General features: G+C 45.9%; 1 protein-coding gene across 1 annotated transcript in view; it reads right to left on the bottom strand.

The window, feature by feature from the left end:
* Positions 1-423: 423 nt before the first annotated feature.
* The window catches only part of acat2 (acetyl-CoA acetyltransferase 2), a 115,431-nt gene continuing 100,165 nt past the window's right edge, over positions 424-15,689 (bottom strand). The window contains exons 8-9 of the mRNA XM_073051656.1: positions 14,034-14,144; positions 424-5,456 (exon numbers count right to left, since the gene is read on the bottom strand). Coding sequence (XP_072907757.1) covers positions 5,286-5,456; positions 14,034-14,144 — 282 coding nt within the window. The 3' untranslated portion in view covers positions 424-5,285. The remainder of the gene's footprint in view (positions 5,457-14,033; positions 14,145-15,689) is intronic.

The following is a 15,689-nucleotide window of genomic DNA, read 5'->3' as shown; positions in this document are numbered from 1 at the left end:
CACCCTCAACCACTGACACACCCCTCCACACCCTCAACCACTGGCCCATCCCTCCACACCCTCAACCACTGGCCCATCCCTCCACACCCCCAACCACTGACACACCCCTCCACACCCCCAACCACTGACACACCCCTCCACACCCCCAACCACTGGCCCATCCCTCCACACCCTCAACCACTGGCCCATCCCTCCACACCCCCAACCACTGACACACCCCTCCACACCCCCAACCACTGACACACCCCTCCACACCCCCACCCACTGGCCCATCCCTCCACACCCCACTGTTGTAGTCTGAGCTGCTGTCCACACAAATGGCTGCTCAGTGACTTCACTGACTCCCCGCACAGTAATGTGTTGTCTTCCTGCCCCTTGTACAGGACACCACGTTGCCTCAGTATTCACACATCTCCATTTGAATTCTTTAATTCACAGCTTTATTTTGTTGTGCCAGATGGAGGCCACCTCGACGAACAAGCCGGACTCCACAAAAGTGATCTGTTCTCTCCAGTTTCAATTATTCATGCATCACAAATAGGCTCAGGGCTGCCATGCTTTTAAGAAGCAATCGCAGTAGGGGTCCCACATGTTTACACACAGCCACCAACCCCACCCTCCACGTTCACAGTGACACAGAGTCTGCCAGCAGGCCACTTCCAGGGAGGCTGGGCCGGATTACGTTTTCTGGGCTCCCACGTTACTGGCTGTCAGTAACGATGAGGTGGCAGTGTATCAACAGTACCAGTGACTTTCCACTTCTCTGTTCATATCGGCTCACCCAGCAGTTCCCTCCTCACTCTCCTTGCTGACGGCTGGCTCTCTGTCCTGCCACCATTTTCAAACCATCTCCACCTTTTCAAATCTCCCCCTAGCTACATGCCTTTCCCCAAATTTCCATTCTTGCTCACCCCTAAGTTTTCTGTGGGCCTGCACTTAGCTGACAAGACTCACAGCTGGGGAAACCGATGGAATTGATGGCTTTGAGATACAAAGATAGTTGGAGGGCCAGGGAGTGTGGGGAAGCAGGGAATCTGCAGAAGGATTTGGACAGATTGGGAGAATGGGCAAAGAAGTGACAGATGGAATATAGTGTGGGGAAGTGTGTGGTATTGCAAAGGGACTTGGGAGCAGGATTCCCGAAAGATTAACTTACAGGTTGAGTCGGTGCTGAGGAAGGCAAATGCAATTTTGAGAGAACTAGGAAATGTGAGCGATGAGGTGGTGAGGGTTTGTAAGGCGTTGGTCTGACCGCACTTGCGGAGTATTGTGAGCAGTTTTTGTGCCTCTTACATGAGAAATGCTGTGCTGGCGTTGGAGAGGGTCTAGAGCATATATGTCAAATTCAAATCCGGCCCGCGGTGGAATTATCTTTGGCCCGCGAGATAATATCTAACTACTATTAAAGCTGGCCCCAGTAATCGAAGCGCCTATGGCGTATGATATGGCTAATGCTGAGTTTATTCAGGTACCAGGTTTTCAGGGTTTTTAGTGTTTATTCGGCAGTCTTGCTCGGCAGTCTTCTTCATAAGAATCGGAATTTGTAAAGTGAAACACTTTGTAGTTATAGCAGAGACTGAGACACATGAGAGCAGGCTGAAAAAACGGAGGCAACGAAAGCTGCATTCGCACGCGTCCGACTGATCCGGCCCGCATGAAGCTGCATTTTGCTCAATCCGGCCCGTGACCTAAAATGAGTTTGACACCCCTGGTCTAGAGGAAGTTCACAAGAATTATTCGGGAATGAAAGGTTTATGTATGAGAAGCATTTTATGGTTTTGGGCCTGTACTCACTGGAGTCTAGAAGGATGAGGGGGAGATCTCATTGAAACATCGAATATTGAAAGGCCCTGATAGAGTGGACTTGGACACAATGTTTCCTATGGTGGGGGAGTCTAGGACCAGAGGGCCCAACAGAGATGAGGAAGAATGTCTTTAGCCAGAGAGCTGTGAATCTGTCATCAGTTGTGGAGGTCAAGTCACTGGGTATATTTAAAGTGGATATTGATAGGTTCTTAATTACCAAGGGTGTCAAAGGTTGCAGGGAGAAGGCAGGAGAATGGGATTGAGGGGGGACAATAAATCAGCCATGATGGAATGGCAGAGCAGACTCGACGGGCCAAATGGCCCAATTCTGCTCCTATGTCTTAGAGACTTATGTCTGAGCCTCTCCACGGAAGCCCACCTCTTCCACTGAATCTTGCTGAACGGTTTTAACTGTATGCAAGTCCAGGACATGATAGCAACCTCTCAGAGGTGAGAGGTGTCACAAAATCAGGACACAATGGCAAGATGCGGGGGACGTAGCTCACTAAGCATTGAGTCCAAGGTTGGGGCAAGGAAACTCCTGTGCTGTGTTGGAGCTCAGGGAGATGCCCATGTCCCTAGTGACGGTGTGTGCAGGAAGTAGATTCTGGACGTGCACACAGAGCAGCTGCAACCCCGTGGACATGGTGACCGGTGTTTCCAGTGAGCTGCTCGGACTGCGCAGGTAAAAGAGCAGTGGCTAATCACATTGGCAGAGAGGCAGGTTGGCGCAGCTTGTGCTGGAGACCACCACCACTACCGTCCTCGCAGACAGACATACTGTAGGGGGAACAGCATAACAACCGTTACAGAGGAGGAGAAGATACAGACCAGGAAAGCTCAAAAGGGATGAAGTGTAAGGGGTCAGATGGGTGTTTGTGTGTGTGTGTGTGTGTGAACAAGTAAATGTTTTCACAAAGGTTGGTCCAAAACATCACAGCCCACGGGACTCGAGGCAAGTTGGGAAACTGGCTTAGTAACAGGACACAGGGATGACGAAGGGTTACTGTTGTGAATAGAAGCCTGGGACTACAGAGACTGGTGCCTGGGCCCCTTTTTCAAAATATATATTACACATTAAAGACTTAGATATGAATGTAGAGAGATGACTAATAAAGTTTGCAGATGACATGTGTAACATGCTGTAAGATTTCACTGATAATTAATGGTTTCTCTGTAGCAGCAATGTTTGGGTTATGACTAGAGATAATTCGGTTAGGAATGCTGTTGTTCTTTCTTGTGAGTCTGGAAGAGAGATTTTCACGGTCTTTTGCTGGAGAGAGATGAGGAGAGAAGACGCGAAGAGAGAGATGTGGTAGACCGCCAGACGGAGTGGACTTGGAGCGAGGGTCCGAAGGACAACGACGATCGGAGAAGGTCGATGGTGGGCAACCAGCTTATCAGTGACCTCCAACTTTGCGCAATAGACTGTTTCATATGAATGGGCCCTTTTTCTTTTTTCTCGTTTTCTTTACTAACCATATAGTCAAAGTAAGAATTGTAAAGCTTAATCATTTAATCACATATTGTGTACTGTTTGTTATTTTGGGGTACCGATTTGTAACAGGGGACACATCACGCAGCATCCGCCCAAACGAGATTTCTTAAGTTTGGCCGGACCAGGAGTTACCCCCCCCTATATTAAGCTGCTAGCCGAAGTGAGAGTTACACACGTAAATTGGCAGGGGTTGTGATGGTGAGGAGAGTGCTCAGAGGCTACAGATGATTAACTGAGCAGTGCAATTGCACGAGGAATTTAATGGTGATAAATGGAGGAGGTACATTTTAGGGAGTCTAATAAGGGTAGGACATGATTAGCAGGGACCCAGGGCACTGAAGGTGAGAACAGTGGTAGAGAGGGTGGGGTAAAGGTATGGAGGGATGCTGGGGTACAGAATAAATTGGATAGACCATTGGCTTGACGGCAGGAAGCAGAAACTGATGGTGGTTGTTTGTTTTTCAAACTGGATCCCAAAGGCTTGATGCTAGTCCCTTTGCCCTATACCAGTTCATGCCTTCACATATCAGAGATTTGGATGAGAATGTACAAGGTATGAGTAATAAGTCTGCAGGTGACGCTAAAGTAGACAGTGAAGCTGGGAATCAGGGATTAGAGGGATCTTGGCCAGCTGGGAATGCTAAATGGAGTTTAATTCACCTTAAGTGTGAGGCTTTGAATTTTGGGAAGAAAAATGACAGTAGGATTTTCACAGTGAATGGTAGGGCCCCGAGGAGTGCAGTTGAAAAGGAGGAACACGGAGCACAAGATAATGGCTCCCTGAAAGTGGCATCAAAGGCAGAGAGGGTGGAGTAGGCCTTTCACAGGCTTGTCATCATTACTCAGGGCACCAAGTACAGGAACACCGCGGTGTGTGTTGTGTCACAGTAGCAGAATAGACTGATGTCGAAGACATTTGAAATATTGTGTTCAGCTTTGCTCACTCAGTTCTAGGAAAGAGGGTGCAGAGAAGATTTGAAAAGATGCTGCTGGGACTTGAGGGTCTGAATTATGGAGAGAGTTTGAGCAGACCAGGACTTCGACATGAAGCATGGGAGAATGGGAGATGATATCTTCAAGGTGTATAAAATCATGAGGTGGATTCATGGAGTCAATGTGCAGAGTCCTTTTTGCCAGGGTTAGTGAATCAAGAACGAAAGGGGAGGGGGAGGGATTTAATAGGAATCTGAGGGGCAATTCTTTTCAGCCAAAGTGTTCTCAGTATATGGAACGAGCTGCCAGACAGAGTCACTGAGAAAGGTACACTAAAAGGTACACACAACTTAAAAGGTACTGGGCCAGGTGAACGGACGAGAAAGGTTTGAAGGTCTGTGGGCCAAATGTGACAAGCTTTGATGGGAATCTTGGTCAGCAAGGAGCAGTTTAGCCAAAGGGCCTGCTTCCTCACTCTATGATTCTATGACTAAATAGTGGAAGGTCCTAGCATGGCTTTATAAAAGAAATTAGAATACTGTGCCCTAAAGGAAGGCCACGATTTCACTGGAGAGGTTGAAGAGGAGAGTCACCAGGGCTCTGCCTGGGATGAAACGTTTCCGTTATGGCAAAATACTGGATTGACTGGGACCAGAGGAGACAGAGAGAAACTGAGGGAGCTATACAAAATGATACTCTATAGATCAGGGGGCTAGTGAAATGGTGAGGTCCAGAGGGCTCTGAATTAAGGTGAGGAGTAAGGGGGGCTCAAAGGAGATACTAAGAACCTTATCACCGGGAGGGAGGTTGGTATCTGGACACATTGCCTGAGGAAGTGATGGACCCAGGACCAATTTCTTGATACCGAACAAGTGGAATCAGTGTAAACGGGTATTTGATGGTTGAGATGACCATCTGTCTGCACCTCTTCCTTACTAAGAAGTACCTTTCACAAAGTCATGGACTGCGAACCTGCCATTACCTCTGCAGTGTGTCAGTCACTGATGCAGCTTGTGTGAAATGCCTGCTGCCGGGCCTCTGGCTGGAGTTACAGAGTTTCAATACACATGGCTATCCCCATACCACCACCGATGCACAGAGCAGCCACCCCACGAGTTCCCCCTGTTCGCTGCAGAGCGTGCAGCAGTGTGACGAGGATACGGCAGCCGGACATTCCCAGGGGATGGCCCAAGGCAATGGCACCACCCTGGATGTTCACCTGTAGACAAAAGGAACAGAAAACATAAAAGAGTACCACACAGGATCAGGTCTTCCCACCCACCATGTCTTACCAATTTATCCAATCCCATCTTCACGTGCACGACTGTGTCCCCCCCCCCCCCCCACCCCATTCACTGGCAGAATTAACCCTTTAAAAGAACAGAGGGCGAGGCGGAAAGGCTCCTGGCTGAGTGGCAGTGAGTTTCTGAGGCTGATAACCCTCTGCAATTATATAATGTTGAAAACCCTCAGCAAGCCAGGGAGCATCTGTGAAGAACCAGGGTAGAGTGAGGACTTTTTTCAGTCCTTGAATAAAGGTCCAAACGGTTCCCCTTGGTTACTGTACCAAATTAGTAAAAAACCTCCTTCAGCTCCACTTGTTTTCTCCAGCTGAGCAAAGGGAAGTCAGCTGTGCCCGTCTTTTGTAGGGTACACCAAATACCTTTGTCTCAGCCCAGCCACAGAGCATTTTCTGGTATGTTGATCTCTGTTTGGCTTCTGCTTCCTGCCCTTTGTCCTAGACACAGCAAGGACACATCTCTTCTGGTTCCCATTCCACCTCTCCAGCCTCCTTCACGATTTCTACCAGCTCCCTCCACCAGTTCGCCTTCCAGCATTCTGTTGCGGCCACTCCCGGGGTGGTGCTTCCCGCTACTCTTCCATCCCACCCACCACTTTCTGGTCTTACAGCAGCTTCCTACAGGAAACACAACACCTGTCCTCTCACCTCTTCCCTTCCCAGCATCCAGAGACCCAAACCACTTTTCCAGAGGATGCAGCGACTCGCCTGAATTTCGCCCAGTTCTGGTGAGCTACGATGAGGTCTCCCCAGCATCAGAGAGATCCAAACAGAGACTGGGTGATCGCTTTGTGGAGCATCCGCTCCTAGTGCACAGAAATGACCCTCAGCTTCCCACTGCCTGTCATCTGATTCCCACTCTGACTCTGTCTGTGACCTCCTGCTCTGTAACATCAGAGCCCAATATAAATTCATTTTCTATCATTGCAGGCTGCAGCCTTCAGGCCTCTACTGAATTCAGCATGGCCAAGCAAACCACAACCTCTCTCCGTATCAGACCATGGTCACGTCTGCTCCAAGTCATCTCGCTGTGAGACTGGGTCACAGCTGGAGTTTTTTCTTTATGACATAGGAGGCCATTTGGTCCTTCAAATCTCTGCCAGCTTTAGAGCAAACCCATTCCTCTAGTTACTTCCTGAAGCCTATTCTCTGTCACGTGAGGTCATGAACCATGTATGGATTACTGAGGAGCAGGTGCTTGCTGTCCTGAGGCAAGTCAAGAGTGGATAAATTCCCAGGCCTGACAAGGTGCTCCCTCGGACCCTGTGGGAAGCTCGTGCAGAAATTGCCAGGGCCCTAGCAGAGATATTTGAAACATCCTTAGCCACGGATGAGGTGCAGGAGGATTGGAGGATAGTTAATGTGGTCACGTTGTTTAAGAAAGGCTCTGATATTAAGCCTGGAAATTGTAGGCCGGCGAGCCTGACATCAGTGGTGGGAAAGTTATCAGAAGGCATTCTAAGGGACTAGATTTATAAGTATTGGTTAGACAGGGACTGATTAGGGATAGTCAGCATGGCTTTGTGCGTGATAAATCATGTCTAACCAGTCTTAGTGTTTTTTGAGACATTACCAGGAACGTCGATGAAGGAAAGGCAATAAATGTTGTCTACATAGACTTTAGCCAGGCCTTTGACAAGGATCCACATGGGAGGTTGGTCAAAAAGTTCAGACACATGGCATTCTGAATGTTGTAGTCAATGGTATTCGACATTGACTGCCCCAGAGAAGCCAGAGAGAGGTAGTAGATGGTTGCCTCTCTGACTGGAGGCCTGTGACTAGTGGTCAGTGCTGGATCCATTACGATCGTGCAAAATAGCAGTCAATGGGATGAGTTGAAGTGTAACATGGGGCAAAATCAAAAACAGGTGATAAATACAGGACTAAGGGCGTCACACTTGAATGCACACGGTATATGGAATAAGGTAGATGACCTTGTAATTCAGTTAGAGATCGGCAGGTATGACACAGTAGGCATCACTGCATCGTGGGTGAAAGAAGATCATAGCTGGGAGGTTAACATTCAAGGATACATATTATATCGAAAGCTCAGGCAGGTAGACAGAAGGATGGGGCAGGTCGGTTGGTAAAAACTGAAATCAAATCTTTAGAGAGAGCTGATAGGATGATAGATAGATAGATAGATAGATAGATAGATAGATACTTTATTCATCCCCATGGGGAAATTCAACATTTTTTCCAATGTCCCATACACTTGTTGTAGCAAAAACTCATTACATACAATACTTAACTCAGTAATAATATGATATGCATCTAAATCACTAACTCAAAAAGCATTAATAATAGCTTTAAAAAAAAAAAAAAAAAAGTTCTTAAGTCCTGGCAGTTGAATTGTAAAGCCTAATGGCATTGGGGAGCATTGACCTCTTCATCCTGTCTGAGGAGCATTGCATCGACAGTAACCTGTCGCTGAAACTGCTTCTCTGTCTCTGGATGGTGCTATGTAGAGGATGTTCAGGGTTTTCCATAATTGACCGTAGCCTACTCAGCGCCCTTCGCTCAGCTACCGATGATAAACTCTCCAGTACTTTGCCCACGACAGAGCCCGCCTAGGCGTCCTTCTTCTTAATGCTTCCTCCCCAACACGCCACCACAAAGAAGAGGGCGCTCTCAACAACTGACCTATAGAACATCATCAGCATCTCACTGCAGACATTGAATGACGCCAACCTTCTAAGGAAGTACAGTCGACTCTGTGCCTTCCTGCACAAGGCATCTGTGTTGGCAGTGGGTAGAGTTAAGAAACTGTAACTGAAAAACGACCCTGGTGGGAGTTATATACAGGCCTATGAACAGTAGCCAGGGTGTGGGCTGCAAACTACAACGGAGATAGAACAGGCATGTAAAATGGCCAATGTTATGATAATGATGGGGAGTTTCAATATACAGGTAGATAGAGAAAAATTAGGTTGGTGCTGGATCCCAAGGGAGGGAATTTGTAGAATACCCAAAAGATGGACTTTTAGAGCAGCTGTGGTTGAGCCCACTAGGAAAATGAGAATTCTGGATTAAGTGTTATGTTAACCAATTTGATCAGTCAGCTTAAGGTGCAGAAACCCTCAGGAGACAGTGATCATACTATGATTGAATTCACCCTGCAGTTTCAGGGGGAGAAGCAGTATTACAGTGGATTAAAGAGAATTCAAGAGGCAGAGAGAGGAGCTGGCCTCAATTGAGGGATGATGACAGAACAGCAATGGCTGGAGTTTCTGGCAGCAATTCAGAAAGGTGCAGACAGATACATCCCAAAGGCAAACAAGTATTCTAAAGGAATACTGAGGCAACCAAAGACAGCCCAAAAGCAAAAGAGAGGGTATTCTGTAAGATATAGCAAAAATTAGTGGGAATTGAAAGGACTGGGAAGCTTTTAAAAACCAACAGAAGGCAACTAAAGAAACTATAAGGAGAGAAAAGATGAAACGTGAAGGTAAGCTAGCCAGTAATATAAAAGAGGATACAAAACATTTTTTCAGATATATAAAGAGTAAAAGAGAGACAAGAGTGAATATTGGACTGCTGGAAAATTATGCTGGAGAGGTAGTAATGGGAACAAAGAAATGGCGGACAAACTTAATACTTTACATCAGTCTTCACTGTGGAAGATACTAGCAGTATGCCAGACCTTCGAGAGAGTCAGGGGACAGAAGTGAGTGTAGTTGCTATTACTAAGGAGAAGGTGCTTTGCAAGCTGAAAGATATGAAAGTAGATGGACCACACCCCAGGGTTCAGGAAGAAGTGACTGAAGAGATTATGGGGGCATTAGTAATGATCTTTCAAGAAGCACTGGATTCTGGAATGGTTCTAGAGGACTGGAAAATTGCAAATGTCACTCTATTCTTTAAGAAGGGAGGCAGAAGATAGAAAATTATAGACCAGTTCGCCTGATTATAGACCAGTTAGCCTGATTATAGACCATTAGCCTGATTATAGACCAGTTAGCCTGATTATAGACTTTTAGCCTGATTACAGACCATTAGCCTGATTATAGACCATTAGCTTGATTATAGACCAGTTAGTCTGATTATAAACTATTAGCCTGATTATAGACCAGTTAGCCTGATTATAGACTATTAGCCTGATTATAGACTATTAGCTTGATTATAGACCAGTTAGTCTGATTATAGACTATTAGCCTGATTATAGACCAGTTAGCCTGATTATAGACTATTAGCCTGATTATAGACCAGTTACCCTGATTATAGACCATTAGCCTGATTATAGACCATTAGCTTGATTATAGACCAGTTAGTCTGATTATAGACTATTAGCCTGATTATAGACCAGTTAGCCTGATTATAGACCATTAGCTTGATTATAGACCAGTTAGCTTGATTATAGACCAGTTAGCCTGATTATAGACCATTAGCCTGATTATAGACCAGTTAGCCTGATTATAGACCATTAGCTTGATTATAGACCAGTTAGTCTGATTATAGACTATTAGCCTGATTATAGACCAGTTAGCCTGATTATAGACCATTAGCTTGATTATAGACCAGTTAGCTTGATTATAGACCAGTTAGCCTGATTATAGACCATTAGCCTGATTATAGACCAGTTAGCCTGATTATAGACCATTAGCTTGATTATAGACCAGTTAGTCTGATTATAGACTATTAGCCTGATTATAGACCAGTTAGCCTGATTATAGACCATTAGCTTGATTATAGACCAGTTAGCTTGATTATAGACCAGTTAGCCTGATTATAGACCATTAGCCTGATTATAGACCAGTTAGCCTGATTATAGACCATTAGCTTGATTATAGACCATTAGCCTGATTATAGACTTTTAGCCTGATTATAGACCAGTTAGCCTGATTATAGACCATTAGCTTGATTATAGACCAGTTAGCCTGATTATAGACCATTAGCTTGATTATAGACCAGTTAGCTTGATTATAGACCATTAGCTTGATTATAGACCAGTTAGCCTGATTATAGACCATTAGCTTGATTATAGACCAGTTAGCCTGATTATAGACCATTAGCTTGATTATAGACCAGTTAGCTTGATTATAGACCATTAGCTTGATTATAGACCAGTTAGCCTGATTATAGACCATTAGCTTGATTATAGACCAGTTAGCTTGATTATAGACCATTAGCCTGATTATAGACCAGTTAGCCTGATTATAGACCATTAGCCTGATTATAGACCATTAGCCTGATTATAGACCATTAGCCTGATTTTCGACCATTAGCCTGATTATAGACCAGTTAGCCTGATTATAGACCATTAGCCTGATTATAGACCATTAGCCTGATTTTCGACCATTAGCCTGATTATAGACCAGTTAGCCTGACTTTGGTGGTGGAAAGATGTTGGAGTCTATTATAAAGGATGAGGTTGTGGGGTACTTGAAGGATAAACTAGACAGCATCATTTCTTTTAAGGGAAATCTTGCCGTACAAATCCGTTGGAATTTCCTGAAGAAATAACAGGCAGGATAAACAAAGGAGTCAGTGGATGTTGTTATTTGGACAGGGTGCCGCGCATGAGCCTGTGGTGTTACTGGAAAGATACTGGCATGGATTGAAGATTGGCAGGATGCAAAGACTGGTTGGCCGCCAGAGACTAGTGGTATTCTTCAGAGGTTGTTGTAGGGACCGCTTCTTTCCACATTACATGTCAATGATTTGGATGATGGAATTAATTGCTTTGTGACCGAGTCTGGGGCAATATAAAGATATAAAGAGCGGTCGGGTGCCGAGGAGTGTGGTAGAACAGAGGGATCTGTGACTCCAGATTCGTAATTCCTATAATGTCACAGGTAGACAGGGTCACAAAGAAAGCTTTTGGTGTATTGGCCTTCATAAGTGAAAGTACTGAGTACAGGAGTTGCTACGTTCAAGTTGTATGAGACATTGGTGAGGGCTATTTTGGAGAACTGTGTGCAGATCTTGTCCCCTACCTGCAGGAATGGCATCAATAATTTGAAAGAATGCACAGTAAGTTTACAAGAATGTTACCAGACTTGAGGATCTGAGTTACAGGGAAAGGTTGAATAGGTTAGGGTTTCATTCCCTGGAGCAAAGGAGAATGAGGGGAGATTTGATAGAGGTGTACAAAATTAGGAGGGATATAGACAGAGTAAATGCAAGCAGGCTTTTTCCACTGAGGTTGGGTGAGACTAGAACTAGAGGTCATGGGTTGAGGGTGAAAGGTGAAATATTTAAGGGGAACATGAGGTGGAACTTCTTCACTCAGAGGGTGGTGAGAGTGTGGAACGAGCTGCCAGCGAAAGTGGTAGACTGAGTTGATTTGAACACTTAAGAGAAATTTGGATAGGTACAAGGAGGGAGGGGTGTGGTCCGGGTGCAGGTCGATGGGACTAGGCAGATTAATAGCTTTGCATGGACTAGACATGTCATGAGGCCTGTTTCTGTGCTGTAGTGTTCTATGACCTTCAGCCCCCAACTCTCCTACCACTGGGACCAATCTACAGCAGCCAGTTAACCCACCGCTGAGCACCTTTGGGATGTGGGAGGTGATGGAGCACATGGGGAAACAGGGAGAACATGTAAACTCTGCAGGTCAGGCTCAGAGCTGCTTCAGGAATCTGTGGGGAATCTATGGTGGCCATCGCCTACAAGCTCCTCCTTTCCCTCTCCCAACATTAACCCATCAGCTCACTAACTTCAGCAAGTTCTGGCCACATCCTGCAAGCAATATTCCCCTTTGTCCTACCCATCCCTCCACACACACTGTGCAAACCTCAGATTACACCTTCCTCTCCTCCTCCGTTTCAGTGAAGGGTCTACGATATGAAATATTAACTCTTTCTTTCCCTGAGAGTGTATAGAACATAGAACACTACAGCACGGTACAGGCTTCTCAGCCCACAATATTGTACCGACCTTTTAACCTACTGTAAGATCAATCCAACCCTTCCCTCCCACATAAGCCTCCATTTTCATGTGCCTTTCTTAATACCCCCAATACATCTGCCTCTACCACCAGACAGTTAAAAATAAATACCTCTGACATCCCCCCTATTCTTTCCTCCAGTCACCTTAAAATTATGCCCCCTCATATTAGCCATTTTCACCCTGGGAAAAGTCTCTGGTTATCCACTTATCATCTTGTACACCTCTATCAAGTCTCCTCTCATCTCCTTTGCTCCAAAGAGAAAAGCCCTATCTCGCTCAAAGTTCCACTGTTATCTCAGACTTCCAGTATCTTCTGTCTTTTCATTTTCAATTTTTGTAGCAAGACGTCAGACCGCTAATGCACAGTTTGCCAAGGCTTTAGTCACAGACTTTTACAAAATGGAAACAGACCTTCAACCCCATGTATCTATCTGACCAATGAGCCAGCCAGAGCTAGTTCCATTTGACCCGCCAACTCTCTCAACATTTCCTATCCATCTGTCTGTCCGAAAATCTTTAAAGCATTGTAACTATACGCATGTATGACCATAAGATATAGGGGCAGAATTAGGCCATTTGGCCCATCGAATCTGCTCCACCATTTCACCATGGCCGATCCAATTTCCCTCTCAGCCCCAATCTCCTGCCTCCTCCCTGTATCCCTTCATGCCCTGACCAATCAAGAATCTATCGACCTCTGCCTTAAGTATACATAAAGACTCAGCCTCCACAGCACCTGTGGCAAAGGATTCACCACTCTCTGGCTGAAGAAATTCCTCCTTATCTCCGTTCTAAGGCTGAAGCTGTGTCCTCTACTCTTAGACTCTCCCACCATAGGAAACATCCTTTCTACATCCACTCTATCAAATATAGGGTTCAATGAGGTCACCCCACATTTTTCTGAATTCTAATGAATACAGACCCAGAGCAATATGCCACTGAGTCCTGGTGACTACCACTTCCTCTGACAGCCTACTCCATACTCCCCCCACCCTCAGTGCGGAAAGGTTGCCCCTCTCACCTTAAACCTATGCTTTAAACTTTCCTACCCTAGGGAAAAGGACTGTGATCAACCACTTTATCTCTGTCCAGAGTAATGCATACAAAGTGCTGGAGGAACTCAGCAGGTCAGGCAGCATCGAAGGAGAGGAATAAACAGTTGGCATTTTGGGCAAATACCATTTGTCAGGACTAATGAAGGGTCTCAGCCTGAAATGTTGACTGCTTATTCATTTCTGTACATGCTGCCTGACCTGCTGAGTTCTTCCAGCACTTTGTGTGTGTTGCTCTGGATTTCCAGCATCTGCAGAGTCTCTTGTGTTTATTTGTCTGTGTCCGTCCTGATTTTATTTGTCTGTGTCAGGTCACCCCTCCAGGGAGCAAATTCACAGCCTATCCAGCCTCTGCTCATAACTCAAACCCTCCAGTAGCAGTAACAGAGAAAGGTGCGAGTGGGAGTTACCTCCAATATCTCCACGTAATCCCCCTGCAGCTTCTGAAGATGATAAACTTTTCTCAATACCTCATCACAAATTCTAGTTTTACCCACCTTTCCCAAGTGAGCCTCACACTTCTGAGGTGAGTTTTGTATCAATTACTCACCTTGTCCGGGTCCAAACCCAACTCCTTGATAACAGCGATTGACTGTGCTGCAAAAGCTTCATTAATTTCAAACAGGTCAACTTCCTCCAGAGTCCACTTGGCCTTCTCCACCTGCGAATTGTTTAAAAATGTCAGTGGGTTTATCAAATGGAACTCAGCTATTTTACACAAACCGGCTTCACCTGAGAACTGAAAACAGTACTAAAATAACTCTTGCTAAATGCCTTTAAGCCTTGTCACTTGCGAATTCACTACCATGGGTGCACCAGCCACAAGGAAATGATTAACCCTGTGGGTATGGACTCTGGGCAGGAGCTTTCCCAGTCATCATCATTACGTCCCGTGACGTATGATGCGGGTGATTGTGATCCATCACCATGATTGCTCTTGGCAAATTTTGCTAGCATAGTAGTTTGTCATTGTCTTCTTCTGGGCAGTGACTTCACAAGACGGGTGACCCCAGCCATTATCAATACTCTTCAGAGATTGTCTGCCTGGTGTCTGAGGCTGCATAATCAGGACCTGTGATATGCACCGGCTGCTCATACGACCATGAACGGGGGGACAGGGGGACGCCAAGCAAGTGCTACTCCTTGCCCTAGGGTGACCTGCAGGCAAATGGAGGGAAAGCGTGCCTCATACCTCCTTTGACAGAGTCATAACCTCCATTCCGCCACCCACTGTCGCACTTCCCTTTCCTCAAACCAAGTCTCGTTCACTTCCTTCTGCAGAGTTGTCTAACGGCAGCACTGAGCGAGTTGGGGGAATTGCATTGTAAGGCAAAGGTATCGAATCAGGAAGAGAGATCAGCGGTAAGAAACTGGACAAAGGAAACCATCTATTTGCCAAGGAGCTGCAGAAACTGACTTTTCTATCAAGGCAGTCTGCTGCTGGGTGAGAACAGCACAACAGAAATTTATCTGAACAACGCTTTTAACTTGGAATCTACGTGTCAATGTTTCACATCCTCATCTGGTAGTTCTGGATGAAAAGAAATGAAGCAGAAGAGGTGCAGACCCCGAGGGAATCATCAAAAACCAACAATTGTTGGAACTCCGATAGTTGAAATCTAACGCCCCAGAGACTGAATTGTTTCCAACCGTTCAGGTGAACCATCAATCCTTCAGGAGTCGGAGGACTTGCACCCAACGATTCAGAAACGGCTTCTTGCCCTCTGCCATCAGATTTCTGAAGGATCCACAAACACCCCCTAGTTATTCCTGTTTTGCCGGACTATCTATTTTTGTAATTTATGGCAGTTTTGTCTTTGCACAGTACTGCTGACACAAAACAGCAAATATCACATTAGGTTTAGCCAGCACGGTAGTTACAGTCTCACCACCCACCACATCGACTTATATACCAACTGCTTCATCCTCTGCCCTACCACTCCAGTTCCCATCCCCCTGTCCAACCCTCCCCAGAAACTCTAGCAAACCTGCCCTCGAGGATATTGTTTCCCATCAAGTTCAGCTGTAACCCGTCCTTTTTGTACAGGCTGTACCTTGCCCAGAACAGATGTCACTGATAAGGTTGTGATAGCAGATGATTTGACTGGGACTCCCATACTGCAAATGGATTGGACTCCGTGCTTGTGGAAGATGGTGTGTTGACTCCTGGGTGCCAGGGTCAGGGACGTCTCAGCACGTCTGCAGA

Source organism: Hemitrygon akajei, chromosome 7 (genome assembly GCF_048418815.1).
Source record: "Hemitrygon akajei chromosome 7, sHemAka1.3, whole genome shotgun sequence".
Classification (NCBI taxonomy): Eukaryota; Metazoa; Chordata; class Chondrichthyes; order Myliobatiformes; family Dasyatidae; genus Hemitrygon; species Hemitrygon akajei.
This window is presented reverse-complemented; position numbering and strand designations above follow the sequence as displayed.